Below are 24,480 nucleotides of genomic sequence, written 5' to 3' on the forward strand. Positions count from 1 at the left end.
TCGCCACGTGTCGCATCAAAGAAGACGAAGAACGTTCCAAACAAACCCAAACTTGCCACGTCTTGGCGTCCGCAAGCCTCACGTGCAGACGGCGTCCCACGGTTCAGCTGATCCTCATATGACAGCCAACTCAGGCTCAAGCAAACGTTACTGTGGGTCCGAAGCTTAAGGTGGCTGCGAGGCAAGAAGTTATCACTTTCAACATGGTTGTCGTCCTGACCCCAATGAGAGAAGATAGCGTGGTCGTAGACGTGGGCGAAGCCCTGGTCAGTGAGGTCGCGCCCGCGGACCTTCATTTACCGAACGCCACGCCTTCGACCGACAGAGAGGTGGCAGCTAATGAGGACGACGAGGCGACCACGAAGGAAGACATCGGTTCATCGCAGTCCTTTTTAGATGGGGAGTGGGGGTCCTCCACATGCACCGACTCGACTTCTTCGATGGTCGACTTGGGCGACCAGACCTCGGACGACTCCTCACTGAGCCTAAGCAGCGAGGGTGCCCCCATGTGCCGCATCTGCTTCTTCGGCGGCCGCAAGCGGCCTCTTGTGCAGCCGTGCAACTGCCGGGGTAAGCAAATACAGAGTTTACACAATTCTTTCTTATTCCTAAATTTCCGCACTGCTTTTAGATAGCCCTGATGTTCGCATCGTTTCATACGTCATTAAGTAGTCGTTGGCTGTAAGCTGCGTCTGTGGCAATTTCGTCAGGAATATCAGAGGGCGAAATTTCCGGACCCCTCAGCAAGTAGTCTCCGTTAGCCTGAGTCGCTTTGGGCCTTACAATCATATAAAACGATCTAAGTGAGGCGAATGTGTTGTTTTATAAGATATGCATACAGAATTCACTATAAAGAGGTGATATGTAAAAGAGACCAAGACGTCGATACTTTATAGTGCAGGTTTTCCTTTCTTCGCACATGAAGTAAAACGAACGCACTTCTTAGGCATGTAAATTGTTGGCGCAACTGTGTTTTTCGAATTTAGCCCTTCAACTTCTCATTCAACTTTCGTTTGATACGTAGTGTTTGTATTCGTGGCAATGTTTTCTAACCTAGCCAGTGCTCACAAGATCAGTAAGCTGAAAGAAGTTAAATATATGGAGCTTGAATATACTTAGGTGCTGCGTATGATTTTGTGTGGTTCGAATGCGAGTGCTCGAGCGCACTACAATACCTCGGCCGATGGCCTCGTACTGCTATGTTCTATGTCAATGTGAGCACTGTAACTGGAGGGATGTTACCACACAGCCAACGCAATCACCTGCCCTCGGAGATAGGGGGTGAACAAAAAAATTACCGACGATTAGGTTACTTCCTAATGCGAAATTTGAGCGCAGTAAATAAGCTGTTTCACCTTTTTGATAGATTGAGGCAAAGAAATCGAGCAACACATGTATGCGCTATCACAGAATTTTTTAGAGTGCGCGAAGAAAGGAATTAAGTTCGAGCCGGCGCTTTGACAACCGGAGACTCGCAGGAAGAGGGGGGAGGGGGGCGGCGTGTACACCCAGCAGCAAACGATGGGGGCAGAAGCGCGCGCAGCAAGCGGACAACGCGATAAAGGGAGGAGGGAAGAGATAGCAGCGACTGACTGATGCTGCTGACGCCGATAGTGAGTCAACCCCAGCTGCGGAGTTGGTTTCAGGGACAACGCCGCCGATGCCAACGCAAACAATATGATACCCTCGCTTGCGCAGCGCCAAGAACCAGGTCTAGCCGTGGGAAGGTGGTCACGTATTCATCGACGTGCCGGGGCCTACGTGAAATAACCGGCGCGTCGGCAACTGAAAAGCACCCTATCCGCCACACAGGAACGGGGGGGGGGGGGGACCCTCCCCTATTGCAAAAACCAGCGTCTCCAGTGCGAAACCAGTAAGATTTTCGCGCTGGTTTTGCACTGGATCTGCTGGGCACGCTGGAGGTCTGCGATATTCACTGGAGCAGTAACGGGAAGACACTGGCTGCACTGGTGCGATGGGAGAAAAACGCTGGGATTAGACTTTTGACGCTGGGTGTGTCGCTGGCATCCGCGATGCACTGGGAGAAGCGCTGTATGTGCGCTGGGGCCGCACTGGTCCCAGTGCCCCAGTATAGCCGGTGCGGCGTGCGGCGTCAGCCGGAGTAGCATCCCTCAGGGGCCAACAGGGCAACAGCGTACTTTCAATCGACCATCGGGGGGCATATGAAAAATATGGTTCAAGCAAGCGCTTTTTGCTGCGAAGACGTTGCGCATTTGTAAGAAAACAAAGGCAGTATCTTTTTTCTAGAGTTTCCATGTTTCGATAGGTCGTTTCGAGCGTTTCGAGAGCGACAACGATCGCCGCGCCTCGATCTCATGACAGACTGACGATTAACGCACTAATAAAGCTGGAATTGAATAATGTGGGCTACCAAGCATAACCAACTTCACAGCTGATCTTAAGGGCACTCTAACACAATGATTACTGCCAAATTGTTCAATGCGGGCTCAATCGCAGGCGAGCGTAGCCTGCACCACGGCCCAGTATCAACAGCAGAAAGAAAAACTAAAACGAGGAAGAGAGTAGTTTACCGAGCGATGGGTCCATGAGAGAAAAAGCAACAACATACAGCGCTTGTAATACATAATATTTGGCGTGTTTCTCAAGCTTTTGCGCTCCTTCTTACTCTGCGTATCAAGCAGCGGAGCCCTCGGTCATCGCAACGCTTCCCGCAATGTTTACATACAAATAAGGTTTAGTTACATGCAATTAGGGTCATCGCTGCGGCGCTTGGCGGTATTGAAGCTTGGTCGCACGTTTTTCCTTGAAGGCTTCTACTAAAGCTCCGTGTTCAGCGAAAATTACGCCCACGGTAGCAGAGCACCACCCAAGAGCCGGCGTTGATAAATTTGACAGCGATGTCAAACTCCACATGTTAAAATGATTCCAGTGCACAAAATAGCGCGCATAGGCACCCAGAACATTAGTTGCAAGTCGTGAGAGCAGACAGCAAGCTGAAATGATCAAGAAGTTGCTATTGTTAGAGCGGTAGCAATGGCCTGTAGACTGCGAAACATGAAGTCCCAACCTTATAAATGCGGGTCATGACATAAAATGCAAAAATGTTAAAGAAAATCCAGTTCTCGGCGTGGCCGTGTGGTTAGCGTGCTGAGTTAGTAAGTGGTATGTACCTAGAGAACTTAGTTCGAGGCACGCTTGGTGCACTAATTTTTTTTTCTTTTCTTTTTTTTACTTTTTTTAGGTTTTTTTATGTACCTAACTTGTTTCGTTACTTTTTAATTTTTATTCCACGCCTTTTTTTTCGGACGACCAGTGCCGCCAGCGCGGAGCGTCCCAGTATGCCGCGTCCCAGTGCGCCCAGTGTCCAGCGTCATACTGGGACCATAATCAGGTATGGCGCTGGGGCGCTGGCTCCCAGTGGCACTGGTTTTTGCAATAGGGTCCCCTCCTTTTTCTGCATGGCGGCGACGGTGTTCTATGCAGTCACGTTATCTTGACTCTCTAGCGGCGTCAGCGGCATCCAGCGGTATCAGTCGGTCGCTGCTAGCGCTGGGGGGATGAAAGGGGGGCAGAGCTGGTTACGAGGCCGACGACGACGCCGACGCGAAACCCAGGAACGGACGCCCAAGAGCTGCGCTCTAAAAATGCAATCGATACCATTTCCTAACCACTGTTGAATGAAAATACGTGACCACCTCCATACCGCTCGAAGCCGGGCTGTCACAGCTATCCTTGGTTGGTGCGGTAACGGTGTCCACGACAATAGATGGTGCCATGTACTGCACTCTGCCAGTGTACATTAAAAGCAGCCCGACAGTATTCCTCAGCCCACCGCTGTGTTGCTTATTTCATTGTTTTTTCAGCCTTTCCATCATCTCTGTTGCGCGTTGAGAGTGCTGCGTTTCGATGGAGGCGAAACGAAAAGGCGTCCGTGTGCTGTGTGGTGTCAGCGCACGTTAAAGATCCCTCTGGTGGTCGAAATTACTCCTCTTTCTCTCTTTCCACTTTCACTCCCACCTTCCTTCCCTTACGCCGCGGTTGAGGTGTCCACAGAAAACAAGTGAGACAGTTACTGCGCCTTCCCTTCCTATAAATCAATCAAAAATCAATCACTCAATCTGACAAGTGATGCATAGTAATCGCGGCTTTCTTTCGTCGAAGCCATTTTATGTCGATTTAGCCCGCGGCAAAACCTTTGCTGTTCCTCGGATATCCGGAAGCTAATTTTAATTTCCACTTGCGTGTATGGCGGCCACTTTCAACCTGTCTTTCATTGGAATAAATATAACGCTACCGTCCTCCATCAAAGCTTTCAAACAGACACCATCTCATCTTACTACCTCGTTAACACGGAGTAGCTCAGTCGTAAAGTTGGCAGATGAGTGTAAATGGGCCGTTGCCCTATGAGAGCAGTAGACTAAGCTGCTTTCGTGTGCCGCTATGACGGGCGGTTAACGAGTTGGGCCCAACGTTATTTCGTGGCATTACGGGACATGCTCTCTAGATGTATCTTAGCCCCATAGTGGTTATGCGCCATCTTTATGAGGACAACAACAAATAAAATTCCGCAATGCAGCATTTTATGTTTAAGCGCCAAGACTGTTCAATAGAGGGGCGGTATCTGTACACATATCACGGTGTCAATTCTGTGCGATATCAGTGCATATTCAAGAATTCTAGGAAATTATAATTGAGTCATGAGAAAGGAGAGGCGCAGTATCTGCCACATTTCTTCTGTAGACACCTCAATCACATCGTAAGGGGAGGGATTAAGGTGGGAATGGTTGGTTTCGTTTGTGGGGTTTAACGTCCCAAAGTAACTCAGTCTATGAGAGATGCCATAGTGGAGGACTCCGGAAATTCCGACCACCTGGGGTTCTTTAACGTGCGTACAGCACACGGGCGCCATGCTTTTCGCCTCCATCGAAAAGGTGCCGCCGAGGCCGGGATTCGGTCCCGCGTCCTTGGGAACAGTAGTCTTAAAAGTGGAAAGAGAAAAAGGGATGGTGGTAGTGGAGGGCACCGGAGTATTTTTGACCGCCATGCAGCAGCAATGTTCAGGATTTCGCATTTCTCCAGTGCAGATTCTGTAGTACTTTCGCAACTTTTCAAGCATTCTCATTTGGGCACAGCTTTGTTTTCTTCATTTGGTCCCATCTTCCTTTACATAGGCGTGGTTCAGGTTCCCGCATTGGAGTTTTCTGCATATAGGGAACCCAAGCAGCAATGTGATTAATGCTTAAAGTATAGTGTGTCTGTATTTGGGCTTCACTTTCGTGATTACTTTGTGCGAATCAAGTTTATTTACGCCAAGGGTAATGTGCTTTTAACACGGTAGTGTTAAGAACCCCGTCGATAAGGTCTGCTGACGACCTTCGGTCGGCAACGATGAGGCATAAGGCTTTCTGTTTGATAAATTATTCTTGTCTCCACCGGAAATCGAACCTCCATCCCTTGCATCCGCAGCCCAGCGTTTTACCACCGGCATTACACCCCTGATCATGAAACGTCGATCATAAGTCTCTTTGCCTTGTCAGATGGAAGGAAGGATGCATATGGTGCATGTCTACCATGAGGATAGCGGGATTCCGCGAGTGACAGATACTGCGCCTTTAATTTCCGTCACACAAATTATAGAACGCCAGTGTGTGTCCGTATGTCCGCACAAAAAAAAATCCTCCACTGGGAATCGAGGATATCGCTGCGATCGCCAAGGTGAGCAGACGCGTTCGCACCGAGCACCGTAGCATTAGCTCTATTTTACACATGTTTTCGCAGCAATTTCAACCTTATTTTACTGCCAATAATTCACCAATGGATCCTTGAAGTCGACAGGCATCGACAGATACCCAGTTTTAAGGTGGGCCACCATTCTTCGCAGAGATAGTGAGTTTTCAGCGCTCCGACCACGCCGTAGCCTCGGTGGGCCTAGGCGTGTACGCCAGACGCTAGGCCTAGCCGGCGAAACGTGTGCCGCCGACAGAAGCGATGACACGTCTACGGACTGTTTCGAACAAAGCGGAACTCCTGGGGATTTATAACCGTTATGGACATCGAACAGCACACTACCGCCTTTGCGTGTTTTGCTACCCTGGTTCATTTTTAAAAACAATTTTCATTTTTCGCGTGCTTCAAAGTCATGCTCCTTTATTCAGCTCTGCCTCTAAGCAAAGATGCGACAAAACTATTCGCGGTTCAACATTGTGATTGATGCTTAAAGTATAGTGTGCTTGCATTTGGGCTTCGCTTTCGTGATTACTTTGTGTGGAATTAAGTTTACGCCAAGGATATTGCGCTTATAACGTGGCAGTGTTAGAACCCCGTCGACAAGGTCTCCTGGCAACCTTCGGTCGACAACGATGAGGCATTAAAAGCTTTCGCCTTCATAAATCAATCTTGTCCCCACCAGGAATCGAACCTGCATCCCTTGGATCCCTAGCCCAGCGCTTACCACCTGCGTTACACCCCGGATCATGAAACGTTGATCATAATTCCCCTTGTCTACGGTGAGGATAGCGGGATTCCGCGAGTGACCGATACTGCGCCTTTAATTTCCTGTAAACCGCACAAGAAAAAAACTACCACCACTGGGAATCAAGGATAGCGCTGCGATCGCCGAGGTGAGCAGACGCGTTCTCATCGGCTCTGTTTTACAGATGTTTCCGCAGCAATTTCAAACGTATTTTACTGCCAATATTTCATCAGCGGCTCCTTGAAGTCGAGAGGCATCGACGGGTACCCAGTTTTGAAGTGGGGCACCATTCTTCGCATAGATAGTGAGTTTTCTGTGCTCCGATCACGCTGTAGCCTCGCTGGACCTAGGCGTGTACGCCAGACTCTAGGCCTGGCCGGCGCAACAGCTGCGCGCCGCTGACGGACGCGGTGACACATGTACGGACTGTTTCGAACCAAGCGCCACAGGCTGACGAACGTGACTCAAGAATTAAAGTGCAAGCGATGGGGAAAGCATTCCCGCCGATGAAATCACCGAAGAAGCCAGATGAAAGACCACTGAAGCGCGGGGTTCGAAACCCCAAGATCACGTTGTTAATCCTGCCCAAAACGTCGCGGCAAGAAAGACTGTGCCTGACGCCATCCAGCAAGGCATGAAATACAAGGATGTCAAAGGTAAGGTTATAAAATCGGGACGCATGCACAGACTACCGAATGAGGAAATCAAAATCGTGGTTTGACCAAAGGGCGGCCTTGAAATCGTTATGGTCGGCTCTCCGACGGTCACCGCCGCAATCTTCGCAGCCACCGGCATAACGGGAGACGAAGGTGCAGAAGACATGGTCTGTCCCAATTTACACCAGAACGTCATCATCGTCAGCACACCGAAACGAAGGAACACGGACCGCTATGCCAAATGTAGCAAACTCACATCCAAAGCAAACCACACGCAGTCTACGCGTACGAAACGGCACCCGATTATACAACCAAGGGAGTGGTTCATGGCGTCTCCACTGACAGCGGACAACAATCACTGGTCGAGGACATTGCAAAGTCGAGAAACCCAGTGGCACTGGCGGCCAAACGCATAGGCACTACAACCGAGGTTGTTATCCGCCTTTTGCGGCAGGATGTGGCGCCATCATGCGGGAGCGGGCGGGAAACACATTGAGCGGCAGTGTAGCAGACGACGCGAGAGCGCACCATACGAAATGGCCACGCCAACGCTGGTAGAAAGCGAAAGCTTCCCCCCTTTTTTGGCCTCGGAGCGGAAAGTAGTGACAGTGATTGCAGCATATCATGTTCACGCAGTATGGGGGAAGGTAGAGCGCTTTCACAATCCACTAATAACGCACGTACGCATATACAATCTTCGTATTGTAAGAGCGTGTAGCGCGGGCCGTGTTCGACGTGACAGAATGAGACGCTCTCAGCGTGCAGGTTTTCGGCAGACAGGAGAGCGTGGGGGCAGAGAGAGAGAGAGAGGGGGATCTCAAAGGGCAAAGCAGCCAGGGGTTTGTTGATGCTGCAGAGCTAGGTGGAATCGTCTCCTGTGACTTTGAGCGGCGCATATGCGCGGGGTGTCTTGAGTTACCGAGCACAATGCGGTCACCGCGGCGCCGGCATGGTGCAATGGGCGTCGCTTCCTCCTCGCGTCATCTACAACCGTGCAGCTATAGGATTTCATCCACGAAGATCGGCAGAGAGTCACATATACACACCCCGTGAAAAGGGCATTGTCCCGGCCCGAATGCACACCTGCAGGAAACTCGCTGCATTTTTCTGGCAATGGATGATTCAGAGCTGTAGCCGGTTTCTGGCCTCAGGAGTCAGAACGGATGTGGTCGCAGTGGTGAAAAGGTTCTCGGTGCGCAGAGAATGGTCATTCTGTTGTGAAAGGATCTCCAACGTTCATTTCTGCCTCCGCCGCGATTTCTGCGGAATCAACAACTTGGTGACACATGTGAATCTCCTACATATCGGATGCGCATCTCGGTCAGGAACGATCCACTCTGCAAGTGAACGAGCATGAACCCTCCAGGAGACTCATTTATTGTGCCGGGCGGTTTCCTTGCCGTTGCAAACGGTTGGACGAAGACGACGATTATCAAGCTCCCTAACGAAGTGCATCTGATTGCGTACATTAAAGGAACAAAGTCCGGATGCTTTGGCGTGCACGAAGGCGAGCCTTTTATTAGAAAAAAAAAATACTGTGCGTCGTGCAAGTGTCAAGTGCGTCATATGCTCCGAGCGGCAAAAACATAGATACTACAGGTATGTATGCATCTAAGCGAAATAGGCATGATGAAAAGTACCTACTGGAGTTTTCACCCAGGCTGTAGCGCACCAGTGATAGGTGCAATGAGGATATCTTCGGTGCGTGATTGCTTCAGTTGCACCGGGGCCTGAAGGCGATGTATTTTGTCCCTTCTTATCTTTATGTGGGAAAGGGCTATAGGTAGCTTAGATATCACAGGCGGCTGTGTGCGCTATGCCGTAATATTTAGCATGTTTTATCGTGACTGCCACCTCACTAACAAGAAAAAAAAAAATACGGCGTTTTAATGCACTGCCGTTCGCGAGCCTCATGACCAGCTCAACCACTCGGCTCGCTAACGGCGGTGCATCACAACAAACACCCTTTTTTTCTTCTTTTTAGTCAGGCGGCAGTCGCGATAAAACATGCTAAATATTACGGTCTAGCGCACACAGCCACCTGTGATATCTGCGCTACCCGGCCCCTTCGCACATAAATAAAACAAACGACAAAATACATCGCCATCAGACGCGCCGAACAAGTGCTCATTGCGGCTATCACTGGTGGGTTACAGGCTTGGTGCAAACTCCGGTAGATACTTTTCATCATGCACATTTCCTTTAGATGCATACATACCTGTAACGAAGTGTTTTTCGCACAGTCGAGAGCACGCAGTCGGCTGCCAAGGTCGCCCATTCACTTCTTGACGCTTGGTTGCCCTAATCCAAGCTTCACGCCGTTGCAGGTCGCGACTCGCCGAAGGAAACCTAACAAAACGCGTCTTGCATCCCGGCACGCCTCGAGAGTGGCAGCCGTAAGCGGCACAGGTGGTTGGCATCGTTTTACCGAGGCTGTGAACGTAACGCGCCTCCAGCACCCGTGCGTTGGCTATGAGTGCGGCGACGAGAAGCGCCGTCGACGCCTCTCAATGTGTTTTCATCAGTCGCCGCTGGGGCTTCGCGCATGCGCAGAAAACTCGCGCAAAAGGCGGATTGTGTTAAACGGACTCAGTGTCCAACAGGAACAGCGCAACGCTCGTTCATTTCATGTATCGCAAGCAAATTGACATCTATTACCAGTGCGGACGCCTCGGCCACCGCATGGATGTTCGCCCAAGTCCCGTCAACCTCATTTACAAGGGAAGTGGAGACCGCAACCTCGGCCAAGGACACCAATGCTCGCCCAGGAGTAACCTGTGCGGCGACAGTCACATGACGGCTGACAAGACCTGCAAATCAAGGTACAAGACTCCGTACGCGATTCGCAGGCGATAATGGGAACGCCATAACGCACATGCCCGACTAACACAGCTAGACTTCCCGCCCATCCAGCGAGTCTGCGTGAGAAATTCCGCTCCTGCAGCTGGCAAAGGTTTGGTTTGGTTTGGTTTGTGGGGTTTCACGTCCCAAAGCGACTCAGGCTATGAGAGACGCTGTAGTGGAGGGCTCCGGAAATTTCGGCCACCTGGGGTTCTTTAGCGTACGCTGACATCGCACAGCACACGGGCGTCTTGCTTTTCGCCTCCATTGAAAAGCGACCGCAGACGCCGGGATTCGGTCCCGCATCCTTGGGAACAGTAGTCGAGCGCCGTAACCACTGCGCCACCCCGGCGGGGTAAAGGTACAGCTGCAATAAGAAAACATCGAGATCCACGACACCAACTCCCGGAGACAGGGTGAGCTGGGCGGATGCTGTCCGGGACACCGGGCGGGAGGCAAAAACATCAGCAAAACCACAACGCCGAGAATGGCATTTTAGAGGAGCTGAGGAAAAAAAAATTAAAGTTAAATTGGTTCACAGGAAGGGAAAGGCGCAGTAACTGTCACACTTGCTCCGTGGACACCCGAACCGCTCCGTAAGGGAAGGGAGGAAGGTGGGAATGAAAGTGGAAAGAGAGAAAGAGGAGCCGTAGTGGAGGGCTCCGGAGTAATTTCGACCGCCTGGGGATCTTTAACGTGCGCTGACATCGCACAGCACACGACGCCTCTTCGTTTCGCCTCCATCGAAACGCAGCCTCCGTGGTCGGGTTCCAAACCGGGAACTCCGGCACAGTAGTCGGGCGTCTTACCACTGCAAACGCAGGAATACGAAAAGAGAACGCGGTCATCTGCAAACTAGTACAAAAAATCATGCTGGAGATGCAAGGACTAACACGCGAGCGCGCCGTAGTGGCATCGGGTGCCAACGGGCATTCCTGACACGGACGCGCCCGCCACGAAACAACGGACGATACAATAATAACAGCACGTGGGCAGTTTCGAAAGCCGGGTTTGAACGGACATTACAGACATCAAAACTGTGCTGTACAGAATGAAAAGTACCATTGAGATCCTACACGCAACAGTCCTCGGGCTAGCAAACAAGACCACTAACTACCCTTCAAGGAAACATGAAGCAATAATGAATCACTCCATAGTCCCGCAACACGGACACGTACCGGCGAGCAGTGATGCGGAACCGAACCACTATCAAGGGCAGCCGGACAACTCGCTTCAGCAGCACCACGGACAACGATAATCAAGGAATAGTAATATGACAGTGAAGCTGCCTTTTCTTCGCCGGCAAAAAGGCGGTTCTACAGCAACACATCACACACGCAACACGTAAACCGGACGTAATATCTTAACTTACCTTAACTGGCTACGAAACGCACAACAGCAAAATCAAGGGGAGGGTATATGCACGCTCGTTAGGAAACGTCTCACATTGTTTGAGCACGAACTAATCGGCGTCCAGATGGAACACGCTCTCATCGAGCTGATGCCCATCAAGCAGAGGAAACAAATTATATTCACATTGAATGTATACAGCAGCCCATCGGAACACCGCCAACGCTTCCGTGCACTGTTCAAAGACGCTCAAGATTGCCGGGTCCCGGACGCTGATTGCAACGGGCAATTCAACATGGCAGACGCGGCATGGGGTAACGGATACGGGACGACCAAGAGAAAACAACTCGGGCAAAATGCGCAGGAATTCGACTTCACGTTACGAACGGACTCAGCGCACCCGACAAGAATCGGTAACTCCACTACCAAGAACACGACATCGGTCCTGACGTTCGTCCGCCGCCACGTAGAAAAGAACACCGACCGACATGGGGAGCGACTGAATGATCGTCGAAATATACGTCCAGACGCCGGACAAGGCGCAGTGCAGTAAGCGAAAATTTCAATGGACCGACTTAGAAGAGTTGAGAAAGCAACGAGACCAAAAACAGTCTTCAGGAGATACGATCATGCAATTCGAAGTCTGAACCCACTCGCTGGTTGCAGACGCCAAAGCGTCAACCAAGACCGTCGAATCTGAGTTTGAAACTCACAAGATGGACAGCAGCTTGGCGCACCGTTTTGAGGCCAAGAATTTTGGTCCTGGTCAGGTGGAAGGGACAGAGACTCGGAAAGAAAATAGCGGAGATCAACTCCAACATCGAGGAACACTGCCAAACGCTCACCCGCCAGCAATGGGATGAGCTATACAATGCAATCGACGGCCAACTAGACAATGGGGAATCGTGGAACCTGCTCAGGTATCTGTGCGACGAAACCAAAGTCACGTCCCACCAGCGGAACTGCCTCGCATGTGTATTAGACAGGAAGCTCGAGAAGTATGGTGAAGATGCTGTGACCGTCCGGTTACGAACTACTTACCACACACGTCGACAGCACAACATGGCCCATATGAGGGGATCCGAACGTAGAATTGGATACGGACTTTAATGCAGAAGATATCAGGACGCCGCTGCACAACCTCCACAGCAGATCGGCGTCAGGTCCCGACGGGGTGTCCAATCCCGCCGTGAAGAATCTCGGCGGCACATCCGTGGAACTGTTAACGGAATTTATCAGTGATTGCTGGCAGCAGCGCGGCACCCTCCCACAACAATGGAAAACTGCGGGAATGATATTAATCCCGAAACCCAAAAAAGCGCAGTACCTCGAAAACCTTCTCCCAATAAAGCTAACGTCAAGCACCGGCAAGGCCATGGAGTACGCATTGCTTAACCGCTGGCAAGCCCACTTTGAGTACGAAGGAGTATATCCGCCATCCATCATAACATTCCGCCCACAATTGTCCACGTAGGTCGCGATGATACAACTGAAGCATCACTTGCTTGACGGCAAGACGAGAGGCACCAGAAACATTCTCGACCTTGACCTTGAAAGCGCGCTCGATAGAATCGCGCAATCGGCAATCTTAAACCATAAATCGCGGCAAAACCTAGGTTTACGCACGTACAACTAGGTTAAAGATTTCTTCACAGACAGGCGAGCTGTTTTAGTGGAAAGAGACCTCCAACTAGAAGCGAGAACGTTGGGAAGCAGCGGAACCCCGCAGGGCTCCGTCATCTCGCCCACACTCTTCAACCTGGTCATGATCAGGCCAGCAGAAAAGCTATAAAAGCTGAAAGACGCCCGGCACACCATATAAGCCGACGATATCACCCTTTGAGTGCATAAAGGCAGTGACTGTCACATCGAAACGACACTGCTACTAGCAATCGAGACAATAGAGGAATACCTTGTGGGTACGGGATTACAATGTGCGCCGAAAAAGTCGGAACTCCTACCCTATCGCCCCACAGAGCGGGGCAGACCACCCGGGAGTGGTCGGAATGCGACCAAGCGAGGATACGAGATCAGACTACGCACGAGATATGGAGCAACCATCGCGATAGTGCAAACAATTAGGGTCCTCGGCATGATACTCGAAGCCAACGGCGTCAATGGCGAAACGATCAAAAAATTAAAGCACAAGACGGCTAACGCCATGCGAATCCTCAAGAGGGTCACTAGCATAAGAAACGGAATGAGGGAGGAGAGTCTCATACAACTCATACATGCTTTCGTCATTAGCCATATATTACGTACGTTGCGGCATTCTACAACTGGCCAAGGTCGCTGTCCTCATCTGTAGGGTGTACACGATAGCATTGGGTCTGCCCGAGTCCACCAGCACGCACCGCTTGCTCCAGCTCGGGCTTCACAACCCTCTTAGCGAAATCGCCGAGGCGCAGCGCTCTTCACAACAAGAAAAATTAACGCGAACGACAGCAGGCCGCCAGATCATGGAAAGTCTCACCCTCCGTTACAATGCAGAATAATGCCAGACAGTACCCATTCCGGACGCGATCAGACAAACGCTAAGAGTGGACTCGATTGCACGGAACATCCACCCGGAACACAATCGGGGACAAAGAGTGGCCAGGGCCAGAGCTCTCCTACACAGCCACGGATACTACATGGGGCAAGGTTTGTTGCCGCCGCGGAATTCGCAGAACGCTCACGATTTGCGGTTACCCATATTAATTCGTGTGGAATAGCGCGCATAACAGCAAGTGTAGCGTGCGAACGCGCAGAAGAGGTGGAGGAAGTGGCAATGGCACTCACCCTCACGAATCCGACGTAGACCACGGTTCTCTACGACTCGCGTCAAACGGTCAGACACTTCGCTGGAGGATGGATCCCACAGAGAGCGGCTCGAATCCTGAGCAATCGAAAAGTCCAGCGGGAGGTAAAATTTCAAACAAGAATTCAGTGGTGACAGGTGCACATCGGCAAAGTGTCAAAGACTCATCGCAACCGAAACGAGACGGCACATGCCAAGGCGCACGAGCTCGCGAACTGCGCCGGCGACCGTCGTTCATGGTCCAGCACCAAACTGCTTGACCAGCTGCAACGAAATTACCACGTCCTTCTGTCTGGCCCGCCGAGCCTTCCCTCCGCCCAGCGACAAGCTGAGCAAGGCGCACGCGGCGGCCCTTAGACAACTGTAGCCGCTCAAGTACCAAAACCCGGAACAATACCACCGGCTCTACCCCGGCACGTACCCGACAAATATATGCAAGGTCTGTCACGCTGATATAGCTACTTTAACTCACATGCTCCAGGACTGTAACAACAACCCGCATGGTGCTAACGCTAGAACCCTCCCGTCGCGTTTGGCCGCTGCCTTGCGCCGCCCCAGCCTCGATGACCAACTCTGGGTTGTCCAGAAGGCCCGCGAGGCGACGACGAGGAAACACCTCGACGTCCCCACGTGGGAGACCTAAGGCCGCGTCGGCAAAAGCTCTGCAGGACTATAAAGTTGTTACCAACCAACCACTGGGAATACAACCCCTCTCCATCCGGTCTTCAGCCAATTTACGCGTTTTCTTCCACGCAACCTTTCGACACTAGTCGTTCTGACCCGCTTCGCTGCCCGTTTAGTTGTTCTCCCCATTTTTGTTTTCGTTTTCCTTTTTCATTCGCTCCACAGTGCGCAAAGCACCACACCACGCCGGGATTGTAAGAAACCTGCAATTCTCCTTGTATAGCGTAAGGGTGATAGTCGCGATATATGATAATGATAACTATGACAGTGACAGTACATTCACCGAATGATAATGATGACATCAGCGATCACAATGACTGTTCACTTAGTTGATAAGGGTAATTGTTATAGAGATCGTCATGATAGTAGCGATAACAATGACCAAGCGGTTAGCGTAAACAGCCCTGTAAGATGGCTCTCGCCACTTCTCCTTAAACAGACTGAAGTGCAATCCTGTAATTCTTTAGTTTGGCCTTCATCAAGTTGCGCCCACAGTGGCTGAGAATTTATCTCCGCACATTGTATTCAGAACCCTAATGAAAAAGTTAATAACATGTTAGTGTGGATAGAAATGACGGTACTTCAGCTACGTGCCTGTTATTTTCATTACTGACAGTTCGCCAGCCTTAAGTCGCTTTCCTCAATTATGTAAACAAACCGCTGCCATCCTCCTGTTTCAGGCACGATTGGGTATGTTCACAAGGACTGCTTGGAGAGCTGGATAGAACGCACGGCGGCTGGGAGGTGTCAAATCTGCCACTACCAGTTCACGGTTCGCAAGAAGGCTAAGGTGAGTGCAGAAGTTGTTGCTCCGCTCTTAGCTCAGGCAATGCATCTGGCTTGATCACATTAACCTCGCACAGTATGTGTTTTACTTTTCAATAATCCAACATACAGGTTATGGCCTGGTACTCTGCGAGCCGCAAACAATTAGAACCTTTTTCTTTTTTGAAGCCATTTCATAATTCGTCCAAGCTTTCAGCACGTCTTCAGGAACCTCTCATGGTACTGGGTTTATCACTGAAATCCCCAGGCAGTTCTCTTTGTACTGACACCGAAAATGCGTCCTTTTTGGCTGTCAAAGCGGGCGATCTTCTTAAAGCGCCCCTGAAACGCCATTTGCGGTCGTATTTTAATGCTACTTTTGCATATTTGCGTATTTTGATGTTTAGAGATGGCTTAGCGAGCATTGAGATGATATTCGAAAAGCTCTGCGTGTTAGCTATAATTTACAAATATTTTTTGAAAATTGCCGCTCGCAGCCGACTAGAGCGACTCACCACCGTGCGTTTTCAACCACCCAGCCCATGCGACGTCATTGGGGCAAGCGGTATTATTGGCCAGGGCCGTATGACGTCACGTGTAATATTTTTGGGTATTCGAGATTTTACACTAAGCACTATTGTTTCTTGAAGTAATACTTGTTCGTTAGTTATTATTGTGTAATAAAAAAAGTTAAGAATTCTGCGCCCATCTTGATGAAAACAGAACACTTCCCGCTGACAGGGATCCGACTGCTCGCAAAAGCATGTGTTGTCCGGTTGTCCGTTTTGAAATCTCGGGATACCAACTGGTGCTGCTTTGTTTCTGGTTCGGAATGGACCACAATTGCTGTGTATTTGGCCTTAATCCGAGGACTGAAAAGATGTCACAATGCGACATCGTGTCCCAACAAAACAAGGTGTGAAGCGGAAAAGATAGCTCTAACGCATCGGGCTATCATCGTCAGACAAGCGCCAGGAACTAAGGGTTTGTTGTCGCCACTTTTCCCTTTACGCATACGAGTACAATTCTAGTTCGACGCAGCTAACTGGCCTGAACGTGAGACATCAACGCCTGAAATTCGTCGGGTTGCCGACGCAGTTTCTCCCTGAAATGGTAAGTTTTCTGGGTTGTGAGTTATTGTTCAAACACGCGTAACACGGCTCGGAGTCTTGCAGGGGTGTGCATGAAACCTAACACAAGTTTTCAGGCGCAGATATCTTGCGCGCATAATGTGGGAAAACATTGTAGCCTACAGAATGAGATTTCGGCAGCTCTTGCAAAAGGACCACAGCTACAAGTTAAGGCACTGAAAATGCATGAAAGGGAGCTCGCGTTCTGCGCGCGGTACGAGCGCGGATTTTCCATCTCCGTGCGCAGTCGTCAGCTATAGCTCATGTTTCCTGGCGCGTTAATTTTGAACGCGCATAAGGAAATAAAAATAAGATGATGCGAGCTGCGCACATTGAACTATGAATTAAAATACACTAACGTAGGTGATCAGGACTATTGTTCGGGTGACGCAGTGGGTTAGGACGGTCCACAGCTATACCTAAGGGACAGCGGCCGTTTTTCGACGGAAGAGCATGCAAGGCGCCCGCGTAATACATGTTTTGTGCCATGTCAGTGCTGTGCGGCGTTTAACCCCATAAACCAAACCGGGCTTATAATAAAAAAATAATACAGCACACTTATAAGAATACAGACCAACTGTCCCCCTCCCCCTTCGCTAAAAATGCTTATAATTTTACAGCTCGTAGAGGAAATGAGGTTCTCGTTATGATACAATTAAAGGAGCCAAAACTGTGAAAGTCCAAGGTAAATGTAGGTTTTTTCCTTTGTTTCACACTTTTATGGTTGATATTGACCAGAAATAGTCCTGCAATGATTTTAGGGAGAAAGATAATTAGATACAAAGCAGAAGAAAAAATAACGCGGTACACAGATAAAAAAAAGATATCCCCTATTATTACCTTGGGCTCGCAGACTGCTGGCTCCTTTCATTCTCATTCATGTGCAGAATAATAAAACTGCCATTTACGCTATGTTGATTACGCACAGGTTTCCTTCTTTTCCTAGCATAGCAAACCATCATTGCCAGGAAGCCTGAAAAACCTCAGCACTACGCAAGTTTCCACTGGATGGTTAGCACTGTGATCACGGCATCAATACCATATGTATACCGTTAAATTTAGGCGGTATATATAACCTTACAATATTTCGCGCACATATATGATGGATCTATTGCTTGAAGCTATATAAACTAGAACTGTAGCTATCTATTTGTGCTGTCATGCAGTTATATGTTCAACTATCGCTTTAGCTACTTACTGGATGTGATCCAATACCGCAGCTCTTGCTGTAGAGGGAAGAATATTTTAGATGGTTCATTTTGTCCAGTGACTGATGCAAATCGTTTGACATACGAGTATTTACGTGTTTATTTTCAACTGTACTGAACATCTTTGCATTGTACTGCATATGATGTCTCTATGGCCTAGTACGTACGCTGTGCAAATTAGTACAACTGTTATGTCTTCATGTGCTTCTATGCACATGTTCAACCGTCGCTTGAGGATCCTTCTGGAAGCAATTCAAATATTGTAGCTGTTCCTGTAGAAGTAAGAATATTTTGGAGTTCAAATAGTTAATTTTGTTCCGTGAATGATGCAAGGCTTTTGGTGTGCACTGGCGCGCTAAGAAAAGAAACTCGGAGCACATATATTAACTGGATTAACATGCGAGACACGACGTTAAAAAATAAGGACCTGCTGGATTGTTCATGAAACGGTGTAGTAGTCTACTACCCTGCATTGTGTCTTTTTTGTTTGTGCTGCTAATATGTCTCCAAATTTTGCTGAGATCTTGAAACTCAACAAACAGTTTGTCTGTGCAAAGTTTTTAGATATATCAGTTCTCCACTTTCCGAATATTTGTGCATGTGTAGCAGGTTCAGAATGTTTACGTTTTGTTATGGGCAGTTCACTTTATACAGCACCTGAAAATGAACGCATGAAAAACTTTAAATCTGTAAACATCACTATATTTATAGATATCGGTTTGTAGGAAGCATCGCAAGCGCGGCCTTCAGCTACTCGCACGCATTATGTGGCAACACTGACAGCATGGGAGCACCGTTCTGTTGGCAAGTCATTATTGAGAAAGCTGTAGTATTGTTGCGAAAACGCATTAAAGAGAGCTATGTGATTACATTAAACGTAGATGGGGTACTTGCCAACCATTCTAAATATTGAACATTTTTCAGGTACACAGGTGCCTATTGGACTGAAATCTCTCGTCAGTACAAAGGTTGAAACAGAGAAGCCTGCCACCAGAGAAGCCAGGGTAGAGGCCGACCAGGTAGCCTGTAGAGCTAAGAAAACACACCTAGCTGCAGTGGTACTTGGTCCACTACCACCTGCAACAGGGCACTTACAACCTCCTCGTGGCTCAACACCCATCCCGATGGAAGTGGATGACTGTGCACTGAAGACAACAAGCTGCTAACTGCAGACAGGGAAATCAGTTATGTGCTGAAATTTGATACCAGCTTTTGCAGGTATTGGTATTTTCGCTTCACCAGTCTCATTATTTAAAATCAAAAGCCCCCGTTACAGACAGCCATGATATTGTGTACTACAATGAAACAGAAGAAAGGTTGCACTTATTCAAGCTAGCTCCAATGACATACCAAGTAGTATATCTAGTGGGAGCATACAAGTATTCAAAATTTCCTAGTTTAGTTCATCTTTATTGAAAAATATCATAAAAACAGATGTCAAGTGAAGAAAGAGAAGCATAGTACATTTTAGTGTGTACTTAAATTGCTTTCGGTGTCTGTGTTGTTTCTCCTTTGAAATGAATGTCACCCAACTTTCTGTCTACTGCAACAGGGTCAAACAGTGCATATTCAACATTATTTCAGCCAAACCAGATGCAGACATGAGCTTTCAAATATTATTCAGTTCCAGAAATAATGTTACAAAGTTCATCTGAAGCCCTCGCTAGCTTTCTTCTTGTGTTTCAAAGACACGATCAAGACTGCAATACCCCACAGTGCACGGGATGGAGGGCTCAGTCGCAATATGAGAAATGTAGCTTGGCACATTGTGAACAAACAAGCCCATAATCCAGTGGTGATGTACCATCTATGGAATAGCCTCCTTCCTGGTTCTTAGGAGTGTGCATGATGGGATGTGAAGAATTGATGCGAGATGGCAGAAGGAGCCATGACGTCTGCTTCTCTGTAGTGTGCGGGACGTTCATAGTGGGGCCAAGAAGCAGGAGAGGGAGTTGAAATATATCTTAATTATATCATTAAATACTCATCCTCTAAATAGGTGAACAAAATACAAAGCTTGGAGCTTGATTAGAAAGGGGCCTGTTCCGGGATACGATAGCTTCACTGGGAAGTGCTCGGTACACTTTTCTGTAGTCTGGTATATCCTAATGTCACTGGCCGCACGTTAGAACAGAACTTCTTCCAGCCATCTTTGTGCATTTGCTGGCCATGCCAGGTAAGACAATTTGTTAGTTCAGCTCTGTTCATTGGGCAAAAAGAAAAAAAAAACGACGAGCTATATAGATGCGACTTATATGCTACGTCGCCGATGTGTCACATATTCACTCGTTCACAACCTGCAAAAGTACCCTCCCCATGACTGTGTCCATTCTAGTGACAACATTCATAACTATCATACATGACATGATTAAGGATACTGTAATGCTCACAATGGGTCAACAAATATTGCCTTGATGAGTCTTCAGAGACCATGGCTCATACATACCTTGCACACCACTAATCTCGGACGTGATGTTAGGATATTCACAGTTTCTTCAGGTAGCAAAAGGGCAGTTTTTCCTTATATAATATGGTCATGTTGTGTCTGCATAGTGCACATTTGTGCTGTGTTCAGAGCTACCATGGAGCCATCCCTTGCACTTTGCTGTTTCGTATTGCCCAAACATTTGAGCAGGTCACTAAGATGCACATGGATATTTGAATCTGTTGTGAAAACAATATTCGTTGCGTAGCCCTAAATTCTCCTAATTTGCCATGGTATTTTTCTTTTTCCTGATGACAGAACGAAACAAAAAACTGCATACCTACTTTGAACTTTGACAGCAGCTTTATTAAGCACATTTTACAGCCAAGACATTTTGAGATGAGCATCCACGACTGTCACATAGTTCGTATTATTAGCAATCACATGGCACCAATCGCTGATGTCGATGCACTACTTTTTCAGTGACCATCAAGATGAAACAAGCCAGTCAGCGATTGCGGAACCCCTCTACAAGGAGCGAACATTCTTCATGTTCGAGGGTTGCCTGCGACAGCTTCATCAGACCTGCGCAATGTGCGGGCAAAAAAAGAACTCTTCACTTCAGCATAGTAGGAAGTCTTCTCACTTTGAAGCGAATATGCTTACTGCAGCATTCTTTCCTCTGGAAAAGCCCGCCACTAGTTGAAGGAAGGACAGCAGGAAACTTCCTCCTGGCTGCAGGCATCTCGTTCTCTGGCTGCAGTGCAGCTTCAGTTCTTCGGTTCCTGCAATCCATCAGGATGCATGACATCACAGAGAGGGCATACTGCAAATACAAACGAGCATACTTGCTACATCCCATAAATGAAGTTTGACGATAAGGCTATCTCTCATACAACAAGGAAGAAAAAGTATATCTTATTGGCTCCATAAATAGATGTTGCATCCTTTCATAATAAAAACCTGAAGCTATATTGAAACGTATACAACATATATAATGCAACATATATGTAACATCAGTGGCACTGCAGTGCAATGCACCTGCTGTGGCACATATCGTTGTCTTTGGCTATATGTTTAAGTGACCAGCTGCATGCTCTAGTACTGAATACATCATTTTTGCAATCTATTGTTTTTTCAGTAAATGTGCTGTGAGAAAAGCGAAAGGCAATGCAGCAGTTTGAAAACTGAAGGGCTCCTCAAATGCTACTTGCAGTAATATTCTAATGCAAGAAATTTATGAGGTGGTCTTTGCAAGTATTCGAGTCAAACTGAAAAGCATTGAGTGGAACCTACCCTTTACAAATAAATTTTAAAAAGTGCTCCTTGCAATACTCACAACCGACTTGGTCAGCACATTCTCACTTTCAAACCACGCCAATGATGTCAGTGGGCCCTCTATGTCACTGACAGTACCTCATCTTATAGATAACTGGCAGTCAGTGCTGTGATCCCATGTCTGCCGCCTCTTCACTGCTTGAACACCGATTATTCCCACCTTCCCACAATACATGCCCTTTTTCTTCACTGGTCTGCCCGCACTTCTTCCTCTCCTTTGGTACATTTCAACTAGTTGCACGAAGGAAATACCTGCACAACTGACTTCAGGAATCTCACCATGGCCACAGCATGTCCATAAAGAAAACCTTCTTCAACCATAGTTAAACAGTTCACCAGCCAGCTTCACAACCACCATAGCGCAGCCAGCCCTAAAAGAAATAGGTATTGGACATTACTATAAAAGGCTAAATGTAGCCAATGAGTGACTATAGAAAATGGTGTTGGGAGGTTACACATTAGACAAGCTGCGCTTATTTGCAAAGTGGAAAGCCCTCAAATACATCTCCTTGGCTGGACCTTGGTCTCCTGGCTTTGAAGGAAAGCTTTCTTGGACTTATGAATAACAGGCCAGTCAGGCGGCACAGGATCTGCCTAGCTTGGACTGAAAGAGACATACAAGCTTTCGCATATCGATAATAACACAAGATGATCAGGTCGATCTGGAAGTCTAAAGGTGAGCCGACGAGATTGATCACCCACTTTAGTGCCCCAATCCACAGAGCCAGCAATGAAATATAGTGAGGTTTCCGACAAACACTGCAGAGCTGTCGTAAAAGAAAATACTTTCAGTATACCAGCTCTAAAATACCACTGGAAATATCACCACAATTTATGAACGAAGCTGCTCCTGGATATACGCAACCGACACCACCGTTCACAACAGTCAGCAAAACACGTTCCTACTGCTAATATGACAGATGTACAACAAGCTAGGTCTCCTGCACATCATATGAAACCAGGCAGAACATGGCAAATCAATCTCTAAAGTACCTGAGGGACTCTCCGAAACAGTGATGAATGCGTCATTTGATGGCAAATGAATCATTCCCACACCTACGACACAAAGGGGAAGCAGAAACTGATGTCACAGAACCAGTTCGAAGACCAATATCTTGAGTGTAGGTTATTGTAGCCATTTACAGCAAACTAATGTCATCCGGCTCTGCATGAATTTGAGGCAAGGCAACAATGCCATCCGAAGACTGATACCCAAAGCTAATGGTTCAACCAACAACAGGACCCAGTTCTGCGGCATCATCAGCAGGAACTTTGAATAAGCTTCCTGGGCATAACCTTAAGCAGATACTGTAGACAACAAAAGCTGAAATGTTTGTGAGTACTTTAAGCAACACAAAATAAGGCTAACGCTCAAGTACTGAGAAGAAACAAGCAATATTTCAGAAAATGTCACGGCATATAGCAAGGATATCGAACAAACCAAAACTGCAGGAAAGGTATTAGACATGCTAAAGCATGGCAAAATAAGAATGAACTGAAAGTAGTGTACATTTGCTGTCAACAAATTACACATGCCGATACAAATGACACCAATAGAGATGAGAAAGTCCCAGAACAAGTCAATGAGCTGCAAAGATTTATGCGATTTGCCAACTTTAAGAAACACTCGTGGCACAGCTTGCATCCTAGGTAGTACACTGCAAAACCTGCACCCGCCCCCTCTAAGGAAATTCCCAAGCACACTCAATTCTGCATAGGTGCAATATTGTGATAGCCCTGCAAATTATGTCCTGCTGGTTGGTTGATTGGCTCGACATTACACTAGCAAACCTCAGCCGCACTCGGCAGATGCCGTATGTGTATGCCATATTTACCCAGGTTAAATAAAAAAATGGCGCAGATGGAACTTCGGGAGGATGATGGTCGCCGCACAGCTGAACAGTGGGTTGCAGTTGGAACCTAATGAAGAGAATGCATCTTACTACACAGCACGAGAGTGTGTTGTAGTGTGTGTTGCTCATACCGTAGACGGGGAATGTCTCAGCCCACGGAACTGGAGCAGAAGCCACTGGAGTCCACACCTTGGCATGTAGGCCGCTAGAACCGTCGAAGCCGACAGCCCACACACCTACTTAGCTGGTCGAAACGCTCTGACCCGGGGCACGTAATCTCTTTCCCTTCTATAAGTGCTCCCTTCTTTCTCCTCTCCTAGCAAATTTCACCATGGTCTTTTCGTAATGCCCCTCTTTTTCCCGTGGCAATCCAGCAGGAAGAAGCGACCACGAAAAGAAGTCAAAATGGAGACCACATGTGGATAGAAAAGCGACTGAAGAAACTAGAAACATATCCACTGATCTCAAAGAACTAACAAAACAAGAGAAGCTATCAACAATGTCCAGGCCCCAGGCTTTATAAATTCAAAGAGAGCAAGTTAAAAGCATCTTCATCAACAGTACCCCACTGAATGAATTATGAAACAAGCTCCTCGTTCTATAAAACACAATGAATGAATAATGAAACAAGTTCCTCGTTCTATAAAACACGAGAGGGATAAGTACTAGACGAGGCAATGACAAGGTCTCCCTGCCCGACAAAGCGATTCCTTTGGCACAGGCACCAAAGCAATGGCTACCGTAGCTGGCAGAATTCGTGCATATTCACTAATGAAAGGAAAGCGGGATACTGCACAGTAGATATAGCGGATACTCAAGGAAGAGGGGATTATGTCCAGGCATAACAGCTGGTAGTAGCCGAGACAGCTAAAGTAAGGCTTCCAGAGCATTAACGCTACTCGTCTCATGTACTAACCTCAAAGTGAATGCAATGCTGACTTTGAACTTTTAAGGCAAACATTGCCGTCATTATTCC

General features: G+C 48.0%; 1 protein-coding gene across 1 annotated transcript in view; it reads left to right on the forward strand.

Annotated features, from left to right (window-relative positions):
• Nucleotides 1-203: 203 nt before the first annotated feature.
• Nucleotides 204-24,480, forward strand: part of LOC146194991 (uncharacterized) — a 35,493-nt gene continuing 11,216 nt past the window's right edge. The window contains exons 1-2 of the mRNA XM_084596692.1: nt 204-570; nt 15,466-15,575. Of these exons, the coding sequence (XP_084452818.1) occupies nt 204-570; nt 15,466-15,575 (477 nt within the window). The remainder of the gene's footprint in view (nt 571-15,465; nt 15,576-24,480) is intronic.

This window comes from Amblyomma maculatum, chromosome 3 (genome assembly GCF_055883805.1).
Source record: "Amblyomma maculatum isolate TAMU_Amacu chromosome 3, ASM5588380v1, whole genome shotgun sequence".
Taxonomy (NCBI): Eukaryota; Metazoa; Arthropoda; class Arachnida; order Ixodida; family Ixodidae; genus Amblyomma; species Amblyomma maculatum.